Source organism: Somniosus microcephalus, chromosome 15 (assembly GCF_052327205.1).
Source record: "Somniosus microcephalus isolate GS21.2 chromosome 15, FLI_Smic_1.0, whole genome shotgun sequence".
NCBI classification, from domain to species: Eukaryota; Metazoa; Chordata; class Chondrichthyes; order Squaliformes; family Somniosidae; genus Somniosus; species Somniosus microcephalus.
The window spans coordinates 45848106-45866061 of NC_141001.1; the positions used below are offsets into that span (position 1 = coordinate 45848106).

Consider the following 17956-nt stretch of genomic DNA (forward strand, 5'->3'; position numbering starts at 1 on the left):
AGAGAGTTTGAGAATGCAGAGCATGCCACTGATAGTCCAGTGGGGAGAGAGGGGGGGCATGTTGTAGACAAAAGTTGTAAGTAGAGGATGCATGCTAAGGTATAGGGCTGGAGAAGATTGCAGAGTGAGATCAGGGTGTAATTTGAAATCAAGAACAAGAATTCCATAGTCAGTGCAGTGAGGTTGGACAGCCAACAGAAAGGAGAAAAGACAAGCATATGGGACAGGATGAGACAGCAGAATTCTGAATGGGTTTGAGTTTATGTAAGCTGGAATTTGGGAAGCCAGTGAGAAAGGCATTGGGAGAAATCAAGTCCTGAGTTGATAGGCTTGGACGAAGGTTGGCAATGGACTGGTTGGGCCGAATGGTCTGTTTCTGTGCCATGGGGATTGTCATGGGGATGAATGAGGGATGTAGGTAGACAATGATATGGAGATTGACATAAGCCTGGATGTAGGGTTTGAAGTACAAAGAGAACACCAATGTTAGATTCAGCCTGAATGAGCTACTGAGAAAGGAGATGGAATCAGCACTTGAGGCACAATACTTCTGGAGGGAGCTCATAGAATCAAAGAATGATACAATACAGGAGGCCATTTGGCCCATAGTGCCTGTGCCAGCTCTTTGAATTAGTCCCACTCCCCTGCTCTTTCCCCACAGTTCTGCAAATGTTGCCTTTTCAAGTATTTATCCAATGCTCTTTTGAAATTTATCATGGAATCTGCTTCCACCACCCTTTCAGCAGTGCATTTCAGATCATAACAAATAGCTGTGTAAAAAATGTTTTCCCCTGGTTCTTTTGGCAGTTACCTTAAATCTGCGCCGTCTATTTACTGGCCCTTTTGCCACTGGAAGCAGTTTTTCCTTATTTACTCCATCAAAACCATTCATGATTTTAAACACCTCTATCAAATCTCCCCTTAACCTTCTCTGCTCCAAGGAAAACAACCCCTGTTTCTCTAGTGTCTCCACGTAACTGAAGTCATTCATCCCTGGTACAATTCTAGTAAATCTCCTCTGCACCCTCTCTAAGGCCTTGACATCCTTCCTAAAGTGTGGTGCCCAGAATTGGCTACAATACTCCAGCTGGGGCCTAACCAGAGTTTTATAAAGGTTTAGCATAACTTCCTTGCTTTTGTACTCCATTTATAAAGCCAAGGATCCCGTATGCCTTTTCAACAGTCTTCTCACCTTGTCCTGCCACCTTCAAAGATGTGTGTATCTACACCCCCAGGTCTCTCTCTTCCTGCACCCCCTTTAAAATTGTACCATTTAGTTTATATTGCCTCTCCTCATTTTACCTACCAAAATGAATCACTTCACACTTCCCTGTATTAAATTTCATCTGTCACATGTCTGCCCATTTCACCAGTCTGTCTATGTTCTCCTGAAGTCTGCAATTGTTCTCCTCACTGTTTGCTACATTTCCAAGTTTTGTGTCATCTGTAAACTTTGAAATTATGCCCTGTACACCCAAGTCCAGGTCATTAATATATACCAAAAAGAGCAGTGGTCCCATCACCAATCCCTGGGGACACCACTGTATACTTCCCTCCAGTCTGAAAAACAACCGTTCACCACTGCTCTCTACTTTCTGTCCCTTAGCCAATTTCATATCCAAGTAGCCACTGTCCCTTTAATCCCATGGACATCAATTTTGCTAACAAGTCTATTACGTGATACTTTATCAAATGCCTTTTGAAAGTCCATATATACATCGACTGCACCACCCTCATCAACCCTCTCCATTACTGAGCAAGATGGCTTTCATCTTGCCAGTATTAATCTTGAGAAAATTCTGGCTTATCCATGACTTGATATCCAGCTGACAATTAAGCAGGATATCGTCACTTGTGGAGTAAAGGGTGATGGTGAAGAAGTAACATTGGGTATCAGTGACGATGTCTATAAAATTCCACGCCAATCAATCCCTGATCTTTACTGCATTAAGCAGGCGGGTGCCAAGCAAAGGCTGCAGCATCTTCCAGCTTTGGGTGGGGGAGAGGGGTGGGGGTGGGGGAGAGGGGGAGGAAGGGAAATTAACATCAGACAAGCAGAGAAGCAGGAGCTTGGTCAAGCCTGTCACATTCTGGCAACCTGGCCTGTGACCAGCGCACATGATGACCCTACTGGCTGCTGAGCAAAACAAAAAGAGATAGAAATACAAACAATAAAAGGGGAAATATCCAAATATCCAAATACTTCAAAAATTATATGTATTCTGCCTATGGTCCTGAGTTATGTACCTCCCTATTAAAAATTGTTCATCAGTTGAGCTGATAATAGTTGAACAAAAGAAGACTCGTGAGGAGGATTTAAGCTGTGAGTTTCAGTAGTTATATCATTGTACGTTGGTTCACAGATAATTCTCAAGAATTCATTCTAAAACTCATCAACCGACCACCCTAATACTGCAAAGTGATTTTGGCTTTGTTGCTTTTGGTTCTGGGACACAAAGATTAGATGGCAACAGACCCATGCATGAAGCAAGTAGGATGACTTCAGATGAAGATGGCTACTACCAATTCAAACTTGGTAAATTTATCATCAATACAGTGCAGTAACCCATTTGAAAGAACCCTAGTCATCTCTCAGAAAGATAAGTAATTTTAGCTTCGATTTAATTAGAGCTGTTTTGTAAACCAGAGACAATTAGGGTTCTTTCCATCTTCTCCACTCCTGAGGTGACTCTTGCAGAGATACGGTTTTGTGGGTGTACCTCACCCAAGTAACCTTTCTTCATGTGTCAGCCTAGTTATTAATGGCAGCAGACAATTCAACTGTGTGGGGTACCACAGCCAAGCCCAATCCTGTGCTCACCCGACCCATCAGCAGGATACCAACCTCCCCTCTCAGCCATGAGTTGTACATGAGATGAGGAATCCATTGAACCAAGGATAATGAGAAAATACAAAAATGCTTTAAAGGAAATCCAGCACCAAAGAAATAGTTGATAATTAGTTGCGTAATAACAGTGAACGCTGTTCATTCACTGTTATTACCCACCGCAAATTCCGGGCCATTGTCTACTGAATTTGCCCACATTCCTAAATGTTATAAAGGGAGATGTCAAAGGTGTTGTTTAGTCACCTATAGCTTCCCTGTTTGAGGCTTAGAACTTCTGGTTAAGCTAGTGTGGAAGCAGACATTTTGTGTTCAACTCCTCCCACCTATGCAATCATGAAGTTCTGCTCCATTGACCACATGAATGGGGACAGTAGATTGTAAGACAACATTCCCCATTCATGAATTCACATGAGCAGGAATTCCAGATAAAAACTTTGCCCCTTCTTGCCTCAAAGCAGCTATTCTAAAGGAGGGCAGCAAGTAGAACTGTTAACATTGGCCAAATCCCATGTTTGAGATTTTCACTCATGAACTGTGTACCTTTCAACTCCTAAAACATAAATGTGTTTAAAACAGCCAAATTGTATCTTTCAGATAGGCTGCAGGGGTTATCAAAATGGCATTAATGTACTTGTTAAGTTTTTAGACTTCTACCAGTTATTTCTCTCATGCTCAAGACAAAGACCCAGCCCCATGAGTGAGTGCTTACTCGCTACAAACCAGAGTATGACCTTATGCACACAATGGAAGTTACTTTCAAATTCACCAACTGGGTGATAACCTGTTGAGAGGATCCTGCCCGATTTTCATCCCATTGAAACTAAAGGGTTTAAGAACTGTGGGTTCTACAACAGGTGTGCGATCCGCGCCGCTAGGTTTTATCCCCAATATTATGAAAATTATCCCCAATATCCTCTAATATCACATTCTCTGTGGTCCAATCGAAACCCCTGTAATAACTTTCTGGATTTGGCAAGAGCCCTTTCATGTTCTCCTAGTCTTTGGCTAGTGGAAGAATAAATTGTCTATCAGGCAGTGTGATTTAGGCTATAAACTACAAATCAGGTATATTAAAAAGGTAAAAGAGTAGCATAAAGTCAATATGTCAGATTTCACGTAACTGTAGAACATATATTTTACACTTCCACAGATATAAAACAATATACTTTGCTAAATCGCTTAATAATACTAAGTCTGCAGCAGCAGCCGTAACATTAAACTACACATGGGGTTGTATCTACCCACCATGGAGTATCTGCATGGCACATCCACATAGCCTGCAATACAGGAATACAAGAATAACTGCAGTAAAGCTGTTCAAAATATATTTTCCATCCTCTCTGAAGTTCAACCAAAAACAAAGGGAACCAAATATGTGTCTTTCACAATTGTGTAAGGCTGTCAAACATCCACAGAATTTAAAACAGAGGATGTCTGGGGTCTAGAGCCCACAGATTTAAACTATATGACTTGGTTCTTTCCAGTTAAACTGATGTAATATTGAGATAGACTGAGATTTTTTCTCATCTACTGAATAATTATCTTACTTGACTATTTTAAGAAAAGTACAAGCAGGTAAACAAGGTCCCAATGAAACCATTAACATACTCACAACACTGTTTCATTGGAGCTAGTTTGGCTCCAGCAGTGAATATACTGGTTTAATGAAATGTTCCGTCCCCAAGCTGAATTTTTTCAAAGAGAAATTATCTTCATTCCAGAAATACTGTTGATACGCTTATCAATTACTTCATAAAAGGTGATGAGTCGAAGAAGAGATGATGAGTCGAAAGAAGAGATGAATAAGGCTTTTATTAGCTAAGAAGAGACCATGCTTCTTCGTGAGTGACTGAACAAGTCTGAACGAAACCCACACAGTGGTGGGTGGAGTCAGCTGAGGCATGCCTCCATACACAGCGCCACCCAGAGGTGGCAATATACAATACAGTGGTTTACCACATTCACCCCTTGTTTAATGTGAAGTCCGGCGGGGTGAAGGGTACTACAAGTTAAGTCTATCAGGAGGCCTTGTCTGACGTCCTGATCGTCGTGGTGGCGGCGGTGGTGTTGCAGCATCCGACGTCGGGTCTGGTGTCTGGGTGGTTGGCGAAGATTCCTGGGGCTTTGGCATGCCGTCTGCAGGGGTTGGGTTGGGAGGGGTGGTGGGGGATAACAGTGGTAAGGGGGATAACGGTGGTAAGGGGGATAACGGTGGTAATTCAGGGGTACCCGAGGGTGCGAGATCTCGTATGGAGACCGTGTCCTCCCGCCCGTCTGGGTATGTCACCCAGGCATACTGGGGGTTGGCGTGTAGGAGGTGCACCCGCTCGACCAGGGGGTCCGTTTTATGCGTCCTCACGTGCCTCCGCAGTAGGACGGGCCCAGGAGAAGTCAACCATGCCGGTAGCGAGGTTCCCGATGTAGACTTCCGGGGGAAAACGAACATTTTCTCATGAGGGGTCGCATTAGTGGCAGTACAAAGCAGTGACCGAATGGAGTGAAGCGCTGCAGGGAGGACCTCCTGCCAGCGGGAGGTCGGAAGGCCCTTAGATTTTAGTGCTAAGAGGACTGCCTTCCAAACCGTCGCGTTCTCCCTTTCCACCTGGCCGTTCCCCCGGGGGTTGTAACTGGTGGTCCTGCTCGTGGCGATACCTCTTGTTAGCAGGTACTGCCGAAGTTCGTCGCTCATGAACGATGAGCCCCTGTCGCTATGTATATAGCTGGGGAACCCGAACAGAGCGAAGATGTCATTCAGACACTTGATGACCGTGGTACTGGTCATGTCTGGGCAAGGGATGGCAAAGGGGAAACGGGAGTACTCATCAACTATGTTGAGGAAGTACACATTGCGGTCAGCGGAGGGGAGGGGCCCTTTAAAATCGACGCTCAGGCGTTCGAAGGGGCGGGTGGCCTTGATCAGGCTTGCTCTGTCCGGCCTATAGAAGTGCGGTTTGCACTCGGCGCAGATTTGGCAGCTCTTGGTCATGGTCCTGACCTCCTCGATGGAGTAGGGCAGGTTACGGGATTTGATAAAATGGAAAAACCTGGTGACCCCCGGGTGGCAGAGGTCATTGTGGAGGGACTGCAGCCTATCACTCTGCGCGTTGGCGCATGTACCACGTGATAGGGCATCTGGGGGCTCATTGAGTTTCCCTGGCCGATACAAGATATCATAATTGTAGGTGGAGAGTTCGATTCTCCACCTCAAGATCTTGTCGTTCTTGATTTTACCCCTCTGCTTATTATTAAACATAAAAGCTACTGAACGCTGGTCAGTGAGCAGGGTAAATCGTTTCCCGGCCAGGTAATGCCTCCAGTGACGCACCGCTTCTACAATAGCCTGGGCCTCCTTTTCGACGGAGGAGTGTCTCGTCTCGGGGCCCTGGAGGGTCCTTGAGAAAAAGGCCACGGGTCTGCCCGCCTGGTTAAGGGTCGCGGCTAGGGCGAAGTCGGAGGCATCGCTCTCCACTTGGAAGGGGATGGACTCATCCACCGCGTGCATTGCGGCCTTCGCGATATCGTTCTTGATAAGAGTGAAGGCTGCACACGCCTCTGGTGTCAGGGGGAAGGAGGTGGCTTTGATGAGGGGCCTGGCTTTGTCTGCATAGAGGGGCACCCACTGGGCGTAGTAGGAGAAAAACCCCAGGCATCTCTTCAGTGCTTTTTGGCAGTGGGGAAGGGGTAGCTCCATTAGGGGGCGCATTCTGTCGGGGTCGGGCCCGATGACTCCGTTCTCCACCACGCAGCCGAGGATGGCCAGGCGCTTGGTGTGAAACATACATTTTTCCTTATTGTACGTTAGGTTCAGCCGTTGGGCCGTACGGAGGAAATTTGCTAGATTAACGTCGTGGTCCTGCTGGTCGTGGCCGCAGATGGTGACGTTATCCAAATAGGGGAAGGTTGCCCGCAGCGCGTTCTGGTCAACCATTCGGTCCATCTCCCTTTGGAAGACCGAAACCCCGTTGGTGACGCCGAAGGGGACCCTAAGGAAGTGGTAGAGGCGGCCGTTTGCCTCGAAGGCAGTATACTGGCGGTCCTCATGGCGGATGGGCAGCTGGTGGTACGCTGACTTAAGGTCGATGGTGGAGAATACTTTGTATTGCGCAATCTGATTGACCATATCAGATATGCGAGGGAGGGGGTACGCGTCCAGCTGGGTGTACCGGTTTATGGTTTGGCTGTAGTCGATTACCATGCGGCGTTTTGCAGTGGTTTTAACGACTACAACCTGGGCTCGCCAGGGGCTAGTGCTACCTTCGATAATGCCCTCCTTCAAGAGCCGCTCCACCTCAGAGCTGATAAAAGCTCTGTCCCCGGCACTGTACCGCCTGCTTTTGGTAGCGATGGGTTTACAGTCGCGGGTGAGGTTAGCGAACAGGGGAGGGGGGGGGACTTTTAATGTGGAAAGGCTGCAGGTGGTTTGCAGCGGGCGATTTAAAAGTTGTTGGTTGCAGACTGTGAGTGGGGGGAGGGGTCCACCGTATGCTAGTGTGACACTCTTAAGGTGGCACTGAAAATCCAACCCTAGCAGGACGGCAGCGCAAAGACGGGGCAGGACTAGCAGTTTAAATTTTTTATATTCAGTGCCCCCTACTGACAGGGTCACCACACAGTAGCCGCTGATGTCCATTGACTGGGACTTGGACGCCATAGAAATGCGATGGTGCGTTGGCAGAATCGTGAGGGAGTGGCTACGTACCGTGTCGGGGTGGACGAAACTCTCTGTGCTCCCGCTGTCGATCAGGCAACTGGTGGCGCGGCCGTTTACCGCGATATCCATCATGGAGCTGGATAGATGGTGAGGGTGGCCTTGATCCAGCGTCACGGAGGCCAGTATGTGGCTTAGTGAGTCACTATAGTCATCCGCCGAGACGGTGGTCGGTTCCGGTGACGAAATGGCGGTTGAGTGCGTTGGATACGATGGCGGCGGATGCCATGCGGCCGGGGGTACACAAAATGGCGGATAAGATGGCTGCTCCCACGGCCCGCACGCTGCGCTGCTGGCTGGCTTCCCCTTGCAGGCGTTAGCGTAATGGCCTTTCTTCCCGCAGCCCGAGCAGGTAGCTGTCTTAGCTGGGCAGTGCGCTCTGGGATGTTTTAACTGGCCACAGAAAAAGCATTTTTGGGCCTGGTTACTGGGCATCGAAGCAGTTCTTACCGGAGGCTGCTGTCTCGGTTGGGTCGCTGCAGCGGTTGGTGCCGGGGGCGGCGGTCCCGTGTCCCACGGTTTCGATTGCCATGTCTCGGCGCCGTTACGGGGGTATGCCTCGAGGTTTCGGTGGGCCTCCTCTAACGAGAGCGCAAGGGCAATGGCCGTCTTCAGGTCGGGTTCCTTGCTTTCTAGCAGTCTCTGCCGGGTGTGGTCTGACTGGAGGCCCCTGACGAAGGCATCACAGGCGAGTCCCTGCGCGTGCTCCACAGCCGTTACCGCTTTACAATCGCAGTCTCTGCAGAGTGCCAGTAGCGCCCGTGCAAATGCCCCTACCGATTCTCCCGGTTGCTGCCTGCGGGATCCCAAGAGGTGTCGGGCGTAAATTGTGTTCACTGGGCGCGTATATTGCCCTTTTAGTAGCTCGAGGGCCGCCACGTACGTATTAGAGTCCCGGATTAGCATATATACTTGATGGCTCACCTGGGCGGTCAAAATTTTCAGTTTGTGATCCTCCTCTGTAACCTGTGAGATTGCGAGGAAGGATTCAAAGCAGCTCAGCCAGTGTTCAAACTTGGCTGATGCACCCACATCTTGAGGGTCGAGGTCCAGGCGTGGTGGTCTGAGGGCTCTCAGCAATGTCTGCTGTATCCGTTGCTGTTGTTGCTCCTCAGGTGTCGCCATTTAACTTTTAGCTAATAAAATTGATACGCTTATCAATTACTTCATAAAAGGTGATGAGTCGAAGAAGAGATGATGAGTCGAAAGAAGAGATGAATAAGGCTTTTATTAGCTAAGAAGAGACCATGCTTCTTCGTGAGTGACTGAACAAGTCTGAACGAAACCCACACAGTGGTGGGTGGAGTCAGCTGAGGCATGCCTCCATACACAGCGCCACCCAGAGGTGGCAATATACAATACAGTGGTTTACCACAACTGTAAAGAAAATAAAAATATATACCATGGACAAAACATTTCATTTTCATCACAGTATTCTTCTCTACTCTTTCTTATCGTTGTTTCCCTCTCTTCTGTTTCCCTCTTTCTCTGTGCCCCTTATTCTATATTTATCTTTCTCTCTGGGATTTGCAAGTGTTTTATCCTGTTTTCTGTTGCTGGCAAGTGAAACAAGGCACGAGACAGCATTGAAGGCTGGGCTATCCCAGCATTCATAGCTGTAGTGAAACTCTTCTATTAAAACTGGGAATTGTAACAGAGGACAATCATATAGGACATTGCAACCCTCAGGCAGGCAGGCAGGCTGTCATAGGTGGAACTGCCATGTCAAACTCTAAAACAAGCAGTGACCAAAGACACCAATAAATGCACAGAGTACTTCCTTTATAGCACTGAGGGTTATTTGAGAATTTCAACAGATTACACTTGCCCCTTTAATTGTGCGCTCCTATCTTGCACCAGTCCAATCGACTTTTCTTTCCAAACCCTCAATTAAAACTCCTCTTGAATGACTCTTTTATCTGAATTCTGGTAAATCCCTGGTTAATCTCTGTCTGCCTCTTTATGTTCTGGTTCAGTGTCCACGGACAAGTATTGGGAAATGGATAAAGACGGCTTCATCGCTGGTACTGGAGAGATTCCAATCAACTTCATTATTCAGCTGGTCGGCTCCAATGTTCTGATCCTCAAGGCACCCAATGGCAAATACATGATAACACAACAGAGCGGAGACTTCAAAGCAACAGGGGACGATGCCAAGTCTGCCACAATGTTCCTTTATTGGTCAATTTAGAAGATCTGATCTTGAATCAACACAAACACATTAAACCCCCGAATAAGTCTATATGAATAGCTAGAATAAATTATATATATTGGCCTAGAAATTCAGTGGGCTGCGCCACCTGTTAGCGCCTTAAGAGGGAGCTAAGTGGGTCGGAAGCCACTGGCCATGCCTCCCGCTAAATTTAGCAGAACGCTAATGGCGGCGCTAGCTGTTAGCGCTGCGCCACTACCGATGACGTCATCGGTGTGTGTAGCGCCCCGCTACCGCCCCGATCGTGATATTTAGTTGTGCCCCCTGCTTTAACGCCGGACGCTATTTGTGACCGGTTCAGGGGGGCCTACCTGCGGCGGTAGAGGCGCTAATTAAAGGAGGTGCGGGGCGGCCATTTTTTTTGCTGGCCGCCTGCCAGCACCTCTCCGCGCTGCCGTCCCCGGTCTCCTGAGCTCCCCCCACCCCCGTGGAGTGCCGGCTGCATTCCAAGAGCCCAGCACTTCTCCTCGGTGCCGGGCTCTTTTGCCGGCACTCGCAATCCTCGATCGCGCTGCAGAAGGCCCCTCCCCTTTAAGAAGGGGAGGAAGGCCTGCAGTACCGCAGCGCGCCGTGCCGCAGCGTGTGGCGCTGCGGCATGTTGCGCCGCGATCTTCAGCTGCAGCGCCCCAAGAGGGATGCGGGGCGCCTCGAGTAGCGCCGCGCTTCCCTCTGGGGTGCGCAAAATGAATTTCCGGCGGGCGGCTGCAACTACTTCTGGGGCGCTAAGCGAGGCTGGTGCCCCAAATGGGGCGCTACTGAATTTCTAGGCCATTATGCTTTAAAGCCTCTTCCTCTCTTTATTGATCAACATTTGGTTTGGGATAGCCATTTTGATGGGTGGCAGTTGATTAACAGTTGTTTAGTAAGACATTTTTTTTAAATTGAGAAACCAAATAAAAGATCAAGATCTCTACTGTTCAAAATGCACTAACATTCAAAACAGTAGGCAAGAAGGTGAAGTAATGATTAGATGACATTGAGCTTGGGTTTGAAAAGTGGAGTGTAAAAGGAAGAGAAGATGGTTGGAGGTAAGGAATTCCAGTTTTGAATATTGCATGAATGAGTTAGAATAGGAGATAGTATGATAGTCTTGATTTTAACATAGTCAGGATGAATGGAAGAAGAATATGTAGGCTACCTCCTCCCTCCCCCCACAACTCGAGTGACAGCAGCAGGGGTGTGCCCAGGATTAAAGAGCAGAACTGCAATATACTGTGCCTTAGGCCTTGTATGACTGTGTCCAATGCCATAGGAGACCTATTAGCAGCAATTCGATATAAAAACTGTTTCCTTCCCAACTCAGTTTGTGTAATTGCAAATGGCAAAAAGAGACACAAAGAGCACCAAAATGTATGCAACATTTCTTCCAGAGTGTTAAACTTTTGTTAAACACCCCTCTAAACTACATTTTCTATCCTGATATTTTGAGTGCCATCATTACCTCGTAATCACTAAATCTGAACTATGATTGATCGCAGCCAGCCTTTTCTTATTGTTTGTTGCTAATAACATGCTTAGCAGAGAGCAACCAGGTCAGAGGTGTAGTCTACGTTGCCCAACATCTTGATTAATGGACTGACAGTGCATTCTCTTCTCAGCTTCCCACTTGGCTCTGAGCTCCCAGAAATAGCTGCAGCCTTTTGCTAGCTCCAGGGCCTCAGTGCCAGGCTTTCTATTCTATATCCAGTATGGAATATCTTACAAAATATTACTGTACAGCTACAGTCAAGTCTGTTTATATTAAACTCAGACTCGCTCCCCATAATACTTTTATCCAACTAGGATATCCCAACATTCATAGCAGTAGTCATTATAATTTCACTTTCTCTCTTGATTCTCCTTCACACTTCCCATCCAGCCTTAATTTTCCTTCCTTTTCTCTATCTCCACCCTCTATTTCCCTTCTTCAACCATCCTCTTTCTGCTCCTTGCTCTTTGGGCAAAAATGCCACTGACTGTGGTATCTTGAGGTGGCCATAGATGGAGACAGACACAGGTTAACTCCGTAACATGGTTTAATCAACACTTGCACATAAAAGCTTCTGCCATGAGGCAGCAAAAACAAAGAGTACAACCAGTACAGATCAGACTTAACTCAGGAGACCAATTGCCACAGCACCACCTGGTGGATCAGGTTACTCATAACCTCCCAGGTTACTACACTATCTCCCAAGTAGTGGGGCTGCACGGAGTAACTCTGACTCACTCACCTGAAGAGAAAGCAAGAAGCAGATACATTGAATAAACAGAACCAGAAGGAAGAGAGGTAATGAAGACGGGAAACAATACAATAGTAGGTGCTGCGACTTAACCAAAAAAACAACAGAAAATGCTGGAAGTACAGAGCAGATCTATTAGTATCTGTAAAGAGAAAGGACAGGTTAATGCTTCTGGTGCATTCCCTTTGGGTGCAAGATGACTATTACATTCTCTAAAATCACAAAAAATCACCTTTATTTTGGGGAGTGAGAGATGTTGGTCAAGACCAGTATCAAGTGCTATAGATGTGGCATTGATGGACTCAATGACCATTCCTTACTCCAAGTGTTATCATTTTAGAATTTAAAAAAAAACTAACAACTTGTGGAATAACCAGAATTATGTGCAAGCTTGAAAAACACTCAGTTAATGTAGTAACATTGTATCCTGGTTTTGTGAACTTTTAAGAAAGATGTTTACCCATAAAGAAGCCAGTAGGAGGCTCCCTCTCCCTTGTGGATGGTCCGGACCTTCAGGCCGGTTTCAGGTAACGCTCCCCCAGCGATGGTGCGTCTCCTGCAGGCCAGGCCTCTGATCTGCGGTCTCCGGGCAACCAGATACCGCACACAGCGGCGCAATGCACTCGGGTCAGGAAAAGGATCTGAACATGGAGAGCGCAGCAGGTAAGGACAGGAGTAGCACACTGCTGAGAGAAGAGGTGTAAGGGGATTAGAACAGGCTGAGTCCACGGTTCTTGTGGAGCTGAGGAGAGCCGAAGAATGGATCCATTCTCCAACTCTATTCCTGAAATCTTATTAAAGGGGACTCGTCAGGTTAAATGGAAGTTTTCATAGTGAGGAGTAAGAGGAAAGTTTTTGGGGTGGGGGCGCAGTTCCTGCTTGTTTCTTAAGGGCCATGTATCGACTCTGCACTAATTTTCTCTCCTCTTCTCTAGGTGTTTTCTCTTGATGGGGGTGTGGGTTTCATGGGTGTCAGGTGTCCTCCAATACTTTGCCTAAGTGGACATTCTTCATGTGTTGGTTACATGCCGTAGTTGTCCTGTCAAAGGTACCTCAGAGAGTTCAAAAGCTCAAGGTCAAGATTTAAATTATTTTGTGCTTTTTATACAATTTTTTTTACAGTTATCTTCAAATCATTCATTCATCCTAATATATACCCTCCTGGATTTTGGTACTAGCGGTTCTTTCCAATTGCTGAACAGAGCATACAGTATGGGAATTACAAATAACAAGCCCTGGCATACTGCGTGAATGACGAGTTTTACTGTCAATCATTTTAAAAAGTCCTGATCTAATAAACGCCTTTCCCCAAATGTGGCAGTTTTCATTGGATTCAGAAGGGAAGCTGCTTAATCTGCATTCGGAGGAATTTTGTCCACAATGTGTTTGTATGGTGCATCCTGAAAGTTGTAGTCTGCTAGCTGGGTCAGCTGTGGGAACCGAGTCAGACTGGTAACAGTGAGAAGCTCCAGGAACTCAAGATCTGGGTGCCGGAAAGAGAAGTAGGCCAGGGGAAACTCTCCATGAACAGAAAATACCGGAGCCACAATATCTGCAGGATGTTAATTGACACAAACAAAGCCAGATCTTGAGCCTTCATCTTTGAATGGACTCCTCCAGTGTTTGCTTAATATCAGTTAGATTTGTTGGCCTTAAATTGACATACACTAACAATTCAGCAGCAGAATAACACATTGGGGTGAATTTTCCTCTACTTGTGTTTGGGCATAAATGATCGTCAGGAGCATCGCTTAGAGGAAATTTGGGCAGGGCGCTTGGACATTGCGTGGGCTTGTTGCCGGCATGCGATCCTCCCCGTCCAAATCTTCTCTGTGTGGTGCGCCCTGGTGCAAGGAGTGGAAAGTCTGCCCCATTGTGTTTTACATGGTATAATGTTCCTTTTTCCTTATAAATGAGTGCATTCCCTGACATTGTGAGCAATGTTAGGTAAATTTCCTAGTATATAAAAAAAAGTCTTGCATTTAGTGTGTGTTTGTCATACATGTGAAATGTCCATCACGCAAAAATCCTAATTGGTTTCTAGAAAATTTAAGCCAATCAAAAGTACTCACTTCACTGTCTCTGAGCACATCTCTCATCAATTTCTTTCCAAATCCCTCCAGCGGCCACGTGCCCCCGCTTCCCTACTGCAGCAACCCAGGACCTACATCTTGCAATCTCTGACTGCAAGTTTTTTATTAATACAAAATTTGTTTTTGTGTTTGGTTCACATTTCAGTAATGCTCACTCAGAAATCAGAATGTCCAGTTGAAAACTGGATGCATGGGGCTGGATTTTGCCAGCCCCGAAGAGGCGGGTTTGAAGGCGGGTCAGGTGGGAAAGTTGCAAAAAATGGCGGCGGGTTCCGATCCCGCCTTCAACCCGCCTCTGCGCAACTTTCCCAAATGCGGACTTGCAGATTCCGTTTCGGTCCCGCCTCCAAGCGGCGGGATAGGCCCTTAAGGCACTTAACTGCTACTTAACGACCCCTATAATCCCATTTTGAGAGGCCTTTCAAAGTTTCCCACATTTCCAGTGTGCTGCACGTCTCTCCTGAAACGCGCCAGCTAATCCTGTCGGGTTCACAAGTGGTTGGCTTCCTAACAGCTGCAGCGCCACGGAGTTTTCAACAAGGATCAGTTGCAGGTGGCAGAACTTTGTTTTCTCAGGTCTTGGAGAACTTTTTGCAGGTCCACTGATTTTGGAAGTGGTGAAGCTGAGATCCATCTCCACTGTGACCTCCTGGGAAAACCCTCTCCTCACCTTGACTGAGCGCTTCCTCAACTGAGGTATATACCAGCAGCATGGGAACCATTTATTCCCTTTCCTCCTGGACCTCAGATTCGGACGAAGACCAGCCATGGCAGCAGCAGAACCCGGAACAACAGCAGCAGCAGCAACAACAGGAGCGCCAACCTGCTGCTCACCCACATGAAGCTGCACAGGCCAGAAGGCGCCAGCGTAGGGAAGCACGTCGCCGCAGGAGATGCCCCCAAAACAGGGTTTACAAACAGAGGATGAGCTACCTCAACATGACTGAGCAGCAGTGCCAAAGGAGGCTGAGACTTTCGCGAGAGGTAGTGGGTGACATCTGCGCAATGCTGCAGCAAGACCTGGAGCCCAGAGGAGCGGGTGGACACCCCTTACCAGTGGCCGTAAAACTCACCACCGCACTCAACTTTTTTGCTTCAGGCTCATTCCAGGGATCAACGGCAGACATCAGCGGCATCTCCCAGGCAGCCGCACACACTTGCATCACACAGGTAACTGATGCCTCTTTGCAAAGGCGCACAATTACGTAAACTTCTCCAAGGATCAAGCAAGTGTCACTGCACGTGCGGTTGGATTTGCAAATATGGCAGGCTTGCCAAGGGTGCAGGACATCGTAGACTGCACACATGTGGCCCTTAAGGCACCCCATCACAATCCAGCACTTTTTGTCAACCGCAAGGGCTTCGACTCCCTCTACGTGCAGCTGGTGTGTAACCACAAGAAGGAAATTTTGCATGTTTGCGCCAAGTACCCTGGCAGTTGCCATAACTCCGTCATCCTGCGCCAGTCTAGTGTGCCTCCGCTCTTCAGTTGCCAAACCAACTTTGCGGATGGCTACTTGGAGACAAGGGCTATCCCCTGAAGACATGGCTAATGACGCCGTTCAGGAGGCCATCCAACGAAGCTGAGGAGTGCTACAACTCCAGCCACATTTCGACCAGATCCATTATCGAACAAACCATCGGCTTGCTGAAGATGCGATTCAGATGCCTTGATAGATCAGGTGGAGCCTTGCAGTACTCAGCAGCCAGGGTCTCCAGAATCATCGTTCTCTGCTGTGCACTGCACAACCTCACACAGCATCGTGGCTTGCAGCTGCCTGAGGGACAAGTGGCTCAGCGCATAGCCTCCTCAGATGAGGATGAGGAGAGCGAGAACAAAGACCTTGTGGAGGCGCATCAACCAGCGGCAGCAGCACGCGAGCACATTGCTGCCCGGGATGCAAGGGATGCACTCATCTTGGCCAGATTTGCTTAGGCTGCCCAATCAAACACATTTGGCTCGCACCTTCTTACCACACCATAGACAATGACAAGAACCTACGGCTTCCTATCACTCTGACCACCATCATGATAAATCCAAGTCACCCTGAGTCCTCAATGTGGAACTTCCATTTGCAAAATGACACAGCCCAGAACTTCAACAGTTTGCCATCACTTCATTTTATTACATTCACTAAAGGATGGCATTTAACAATTAAACACAACAGAACACTCAAGTGACTACCCTTGTGACTACTTGTGCTTTACCTTCCTCTTATGCATGCTCCTACATAGTGCTTCCCCTGCCTCTTGCTCACTTTCATGCTGCTCCTGCCTCGACACCTTTGGCAGGTGTCCTCTGGGGTTGCGAGCCTGTGAGGGCTCGCCAACAGTCTGCTGCTCCTGCGGCTGTGCAGGGGATGAGATGCCCATTTCAGTTGGGTGAGGACTCTGGTGGGGCTCTGACCGAGGGCTCCGCAGTGGCATGGGAGAATGAGCGCTTGGCGAGGAGCCCCCACTTCCTTGTTGTCTGCCAGCAACATCCCTCTCATGGGTCAGCCCCACTTCAGAGCTAGCAAGTAGCTTGACCGCACTTTGCTGCACTTCAGGGGAGCCATAAGGACCCGTTTCTGCACTGGCAGTCCTACTCCAGAGAACTTCCATGAAGCTCTGGTTTCTCTGCTCAATAGCTGCCCATCGCTCCTCCAGAGATGTCAGTCTATTCTAAACAATCAACATGTTTTCAACACTCTGGCGACTTAGCTCCTCCATGGCCACAGCCATCCTCTCCTCTACCGTAGCTAGCCTTACCATGGAGGTAGCCATCCTTTCCATGGAGGTTGCCATCCTTTCCATGGTGATGCGTTCATGCGCCAATGCCTCCACAAAGGCTCTGCTCATGTTCATGATGGACTCCTCCATCCTCTCCACACTCTGTGACCCTGGAGACAAAACCTGCCAGAGACTCCTGCTCCTGTTCATGGAGTTCAATCACCGCTCTCCTGGATGGACCCGGAGGCACAGGGCTGACATGCAGCTGAGCCGAGCTGGGAGCGCCCTGCGGCCTCCGACGAGGACTCTCCACTGCTGTCCCTGTCTCCACCATCTGCTGTGAGCTTGTGAGCTGTGATACACCAGGTGACAACACTACTCTATCTCCCGAAGGTCCCACCGAGGTGTGAGTGTCTGCGCTGGGTGCGCTGAATTCCGCTGACGCTGTGCCCTCAGAAGTTGCAGCTTCCTCTGAGGAGTCTGGAGGCTCAGGCTGTTCCTCCTGGACAGTGGGGAGGGAGGCTGTTGATGGTCATGTGGGGTAGTAAAGGAATGAGTTAGACATGTAATATAAATGTTGCATGCACAAAGAATTGTGCAGATGATCATAAGTCAATCTGATTGAGCATCAGAAGCCATATCAATCACTCATGCAATGTAAATGAGAGAGATGCAAAACTATTCTGTCACCAGCTTGCTCTGATGCGCCCGTCTGTCTGTCCCCCACTTGCACATCCTCCTCGGCTCCCACGATCTCTAGGGCCGCCTCCTCAGCGCTGGTGAGCTGGGCTATTGAGGGTGGCCCTCCTCCTGTCTTCGCCCTTTCCCCCTTATTGTGGGCTCTCTTTTCCTGCAGTGAGGGACACAAATGAAGTTTGAGTGAGAATGATGGAGTGAGTGTAGAGAATCCATGTTATAGATGCTTAGAAGGACACAAAGATGGAGTGAGGTCCAAAGGCCAAGGACTCTCCCTGTGTGTTGTTAGTTGTTGTCATAGCATCACAGTAATAGGGAGTGTGAAGGCAGCATAGTTGAATAGTTAAGTGAATGTGTACATAGAGAGAGAGGGATGGTTAAGGGTGCAAGGGATGTAAGGGTAAAGTGGGATGTGGAGGAGGAGGTTGACAATGCAGAGTGCTGGTGATGAGAGGCGATGGGGAGCAG

At 48.1% G+C, this 17956-nt stretch overlaps 1 protein-coding gene and 1 pseudogene across 1 annotated transcript in view; both read left to right on the forward strand.

Annotated features, from left to right (window-relative positions):
- The window catches only part of LOC147106693 (fascin-like), a 45928-nt pseudogene extending 36181 nt beyond the window's left edge, over positions 1-9747 (forward strand).
- Positions 9748-12497: 2750 nt separating this feature from the next.
- The window catches only part of LOC147106694 (uncharacterized), a 75106-nt gene continuing 69647 nt past the window's right edge, over positions 12498-17956 (forward strand). The window contains exon 1 of the mRNA XM_086007742.1: positions 12498-12650. Within this exon, the coding sequence (XP_085863868.1) occupies positions 12605-12650 (46 nt within the window). The 5' untranslated portion in view covers positions 12498-12604. The remainder of the gene's footprint in view (positions 12651-17956) is intronic.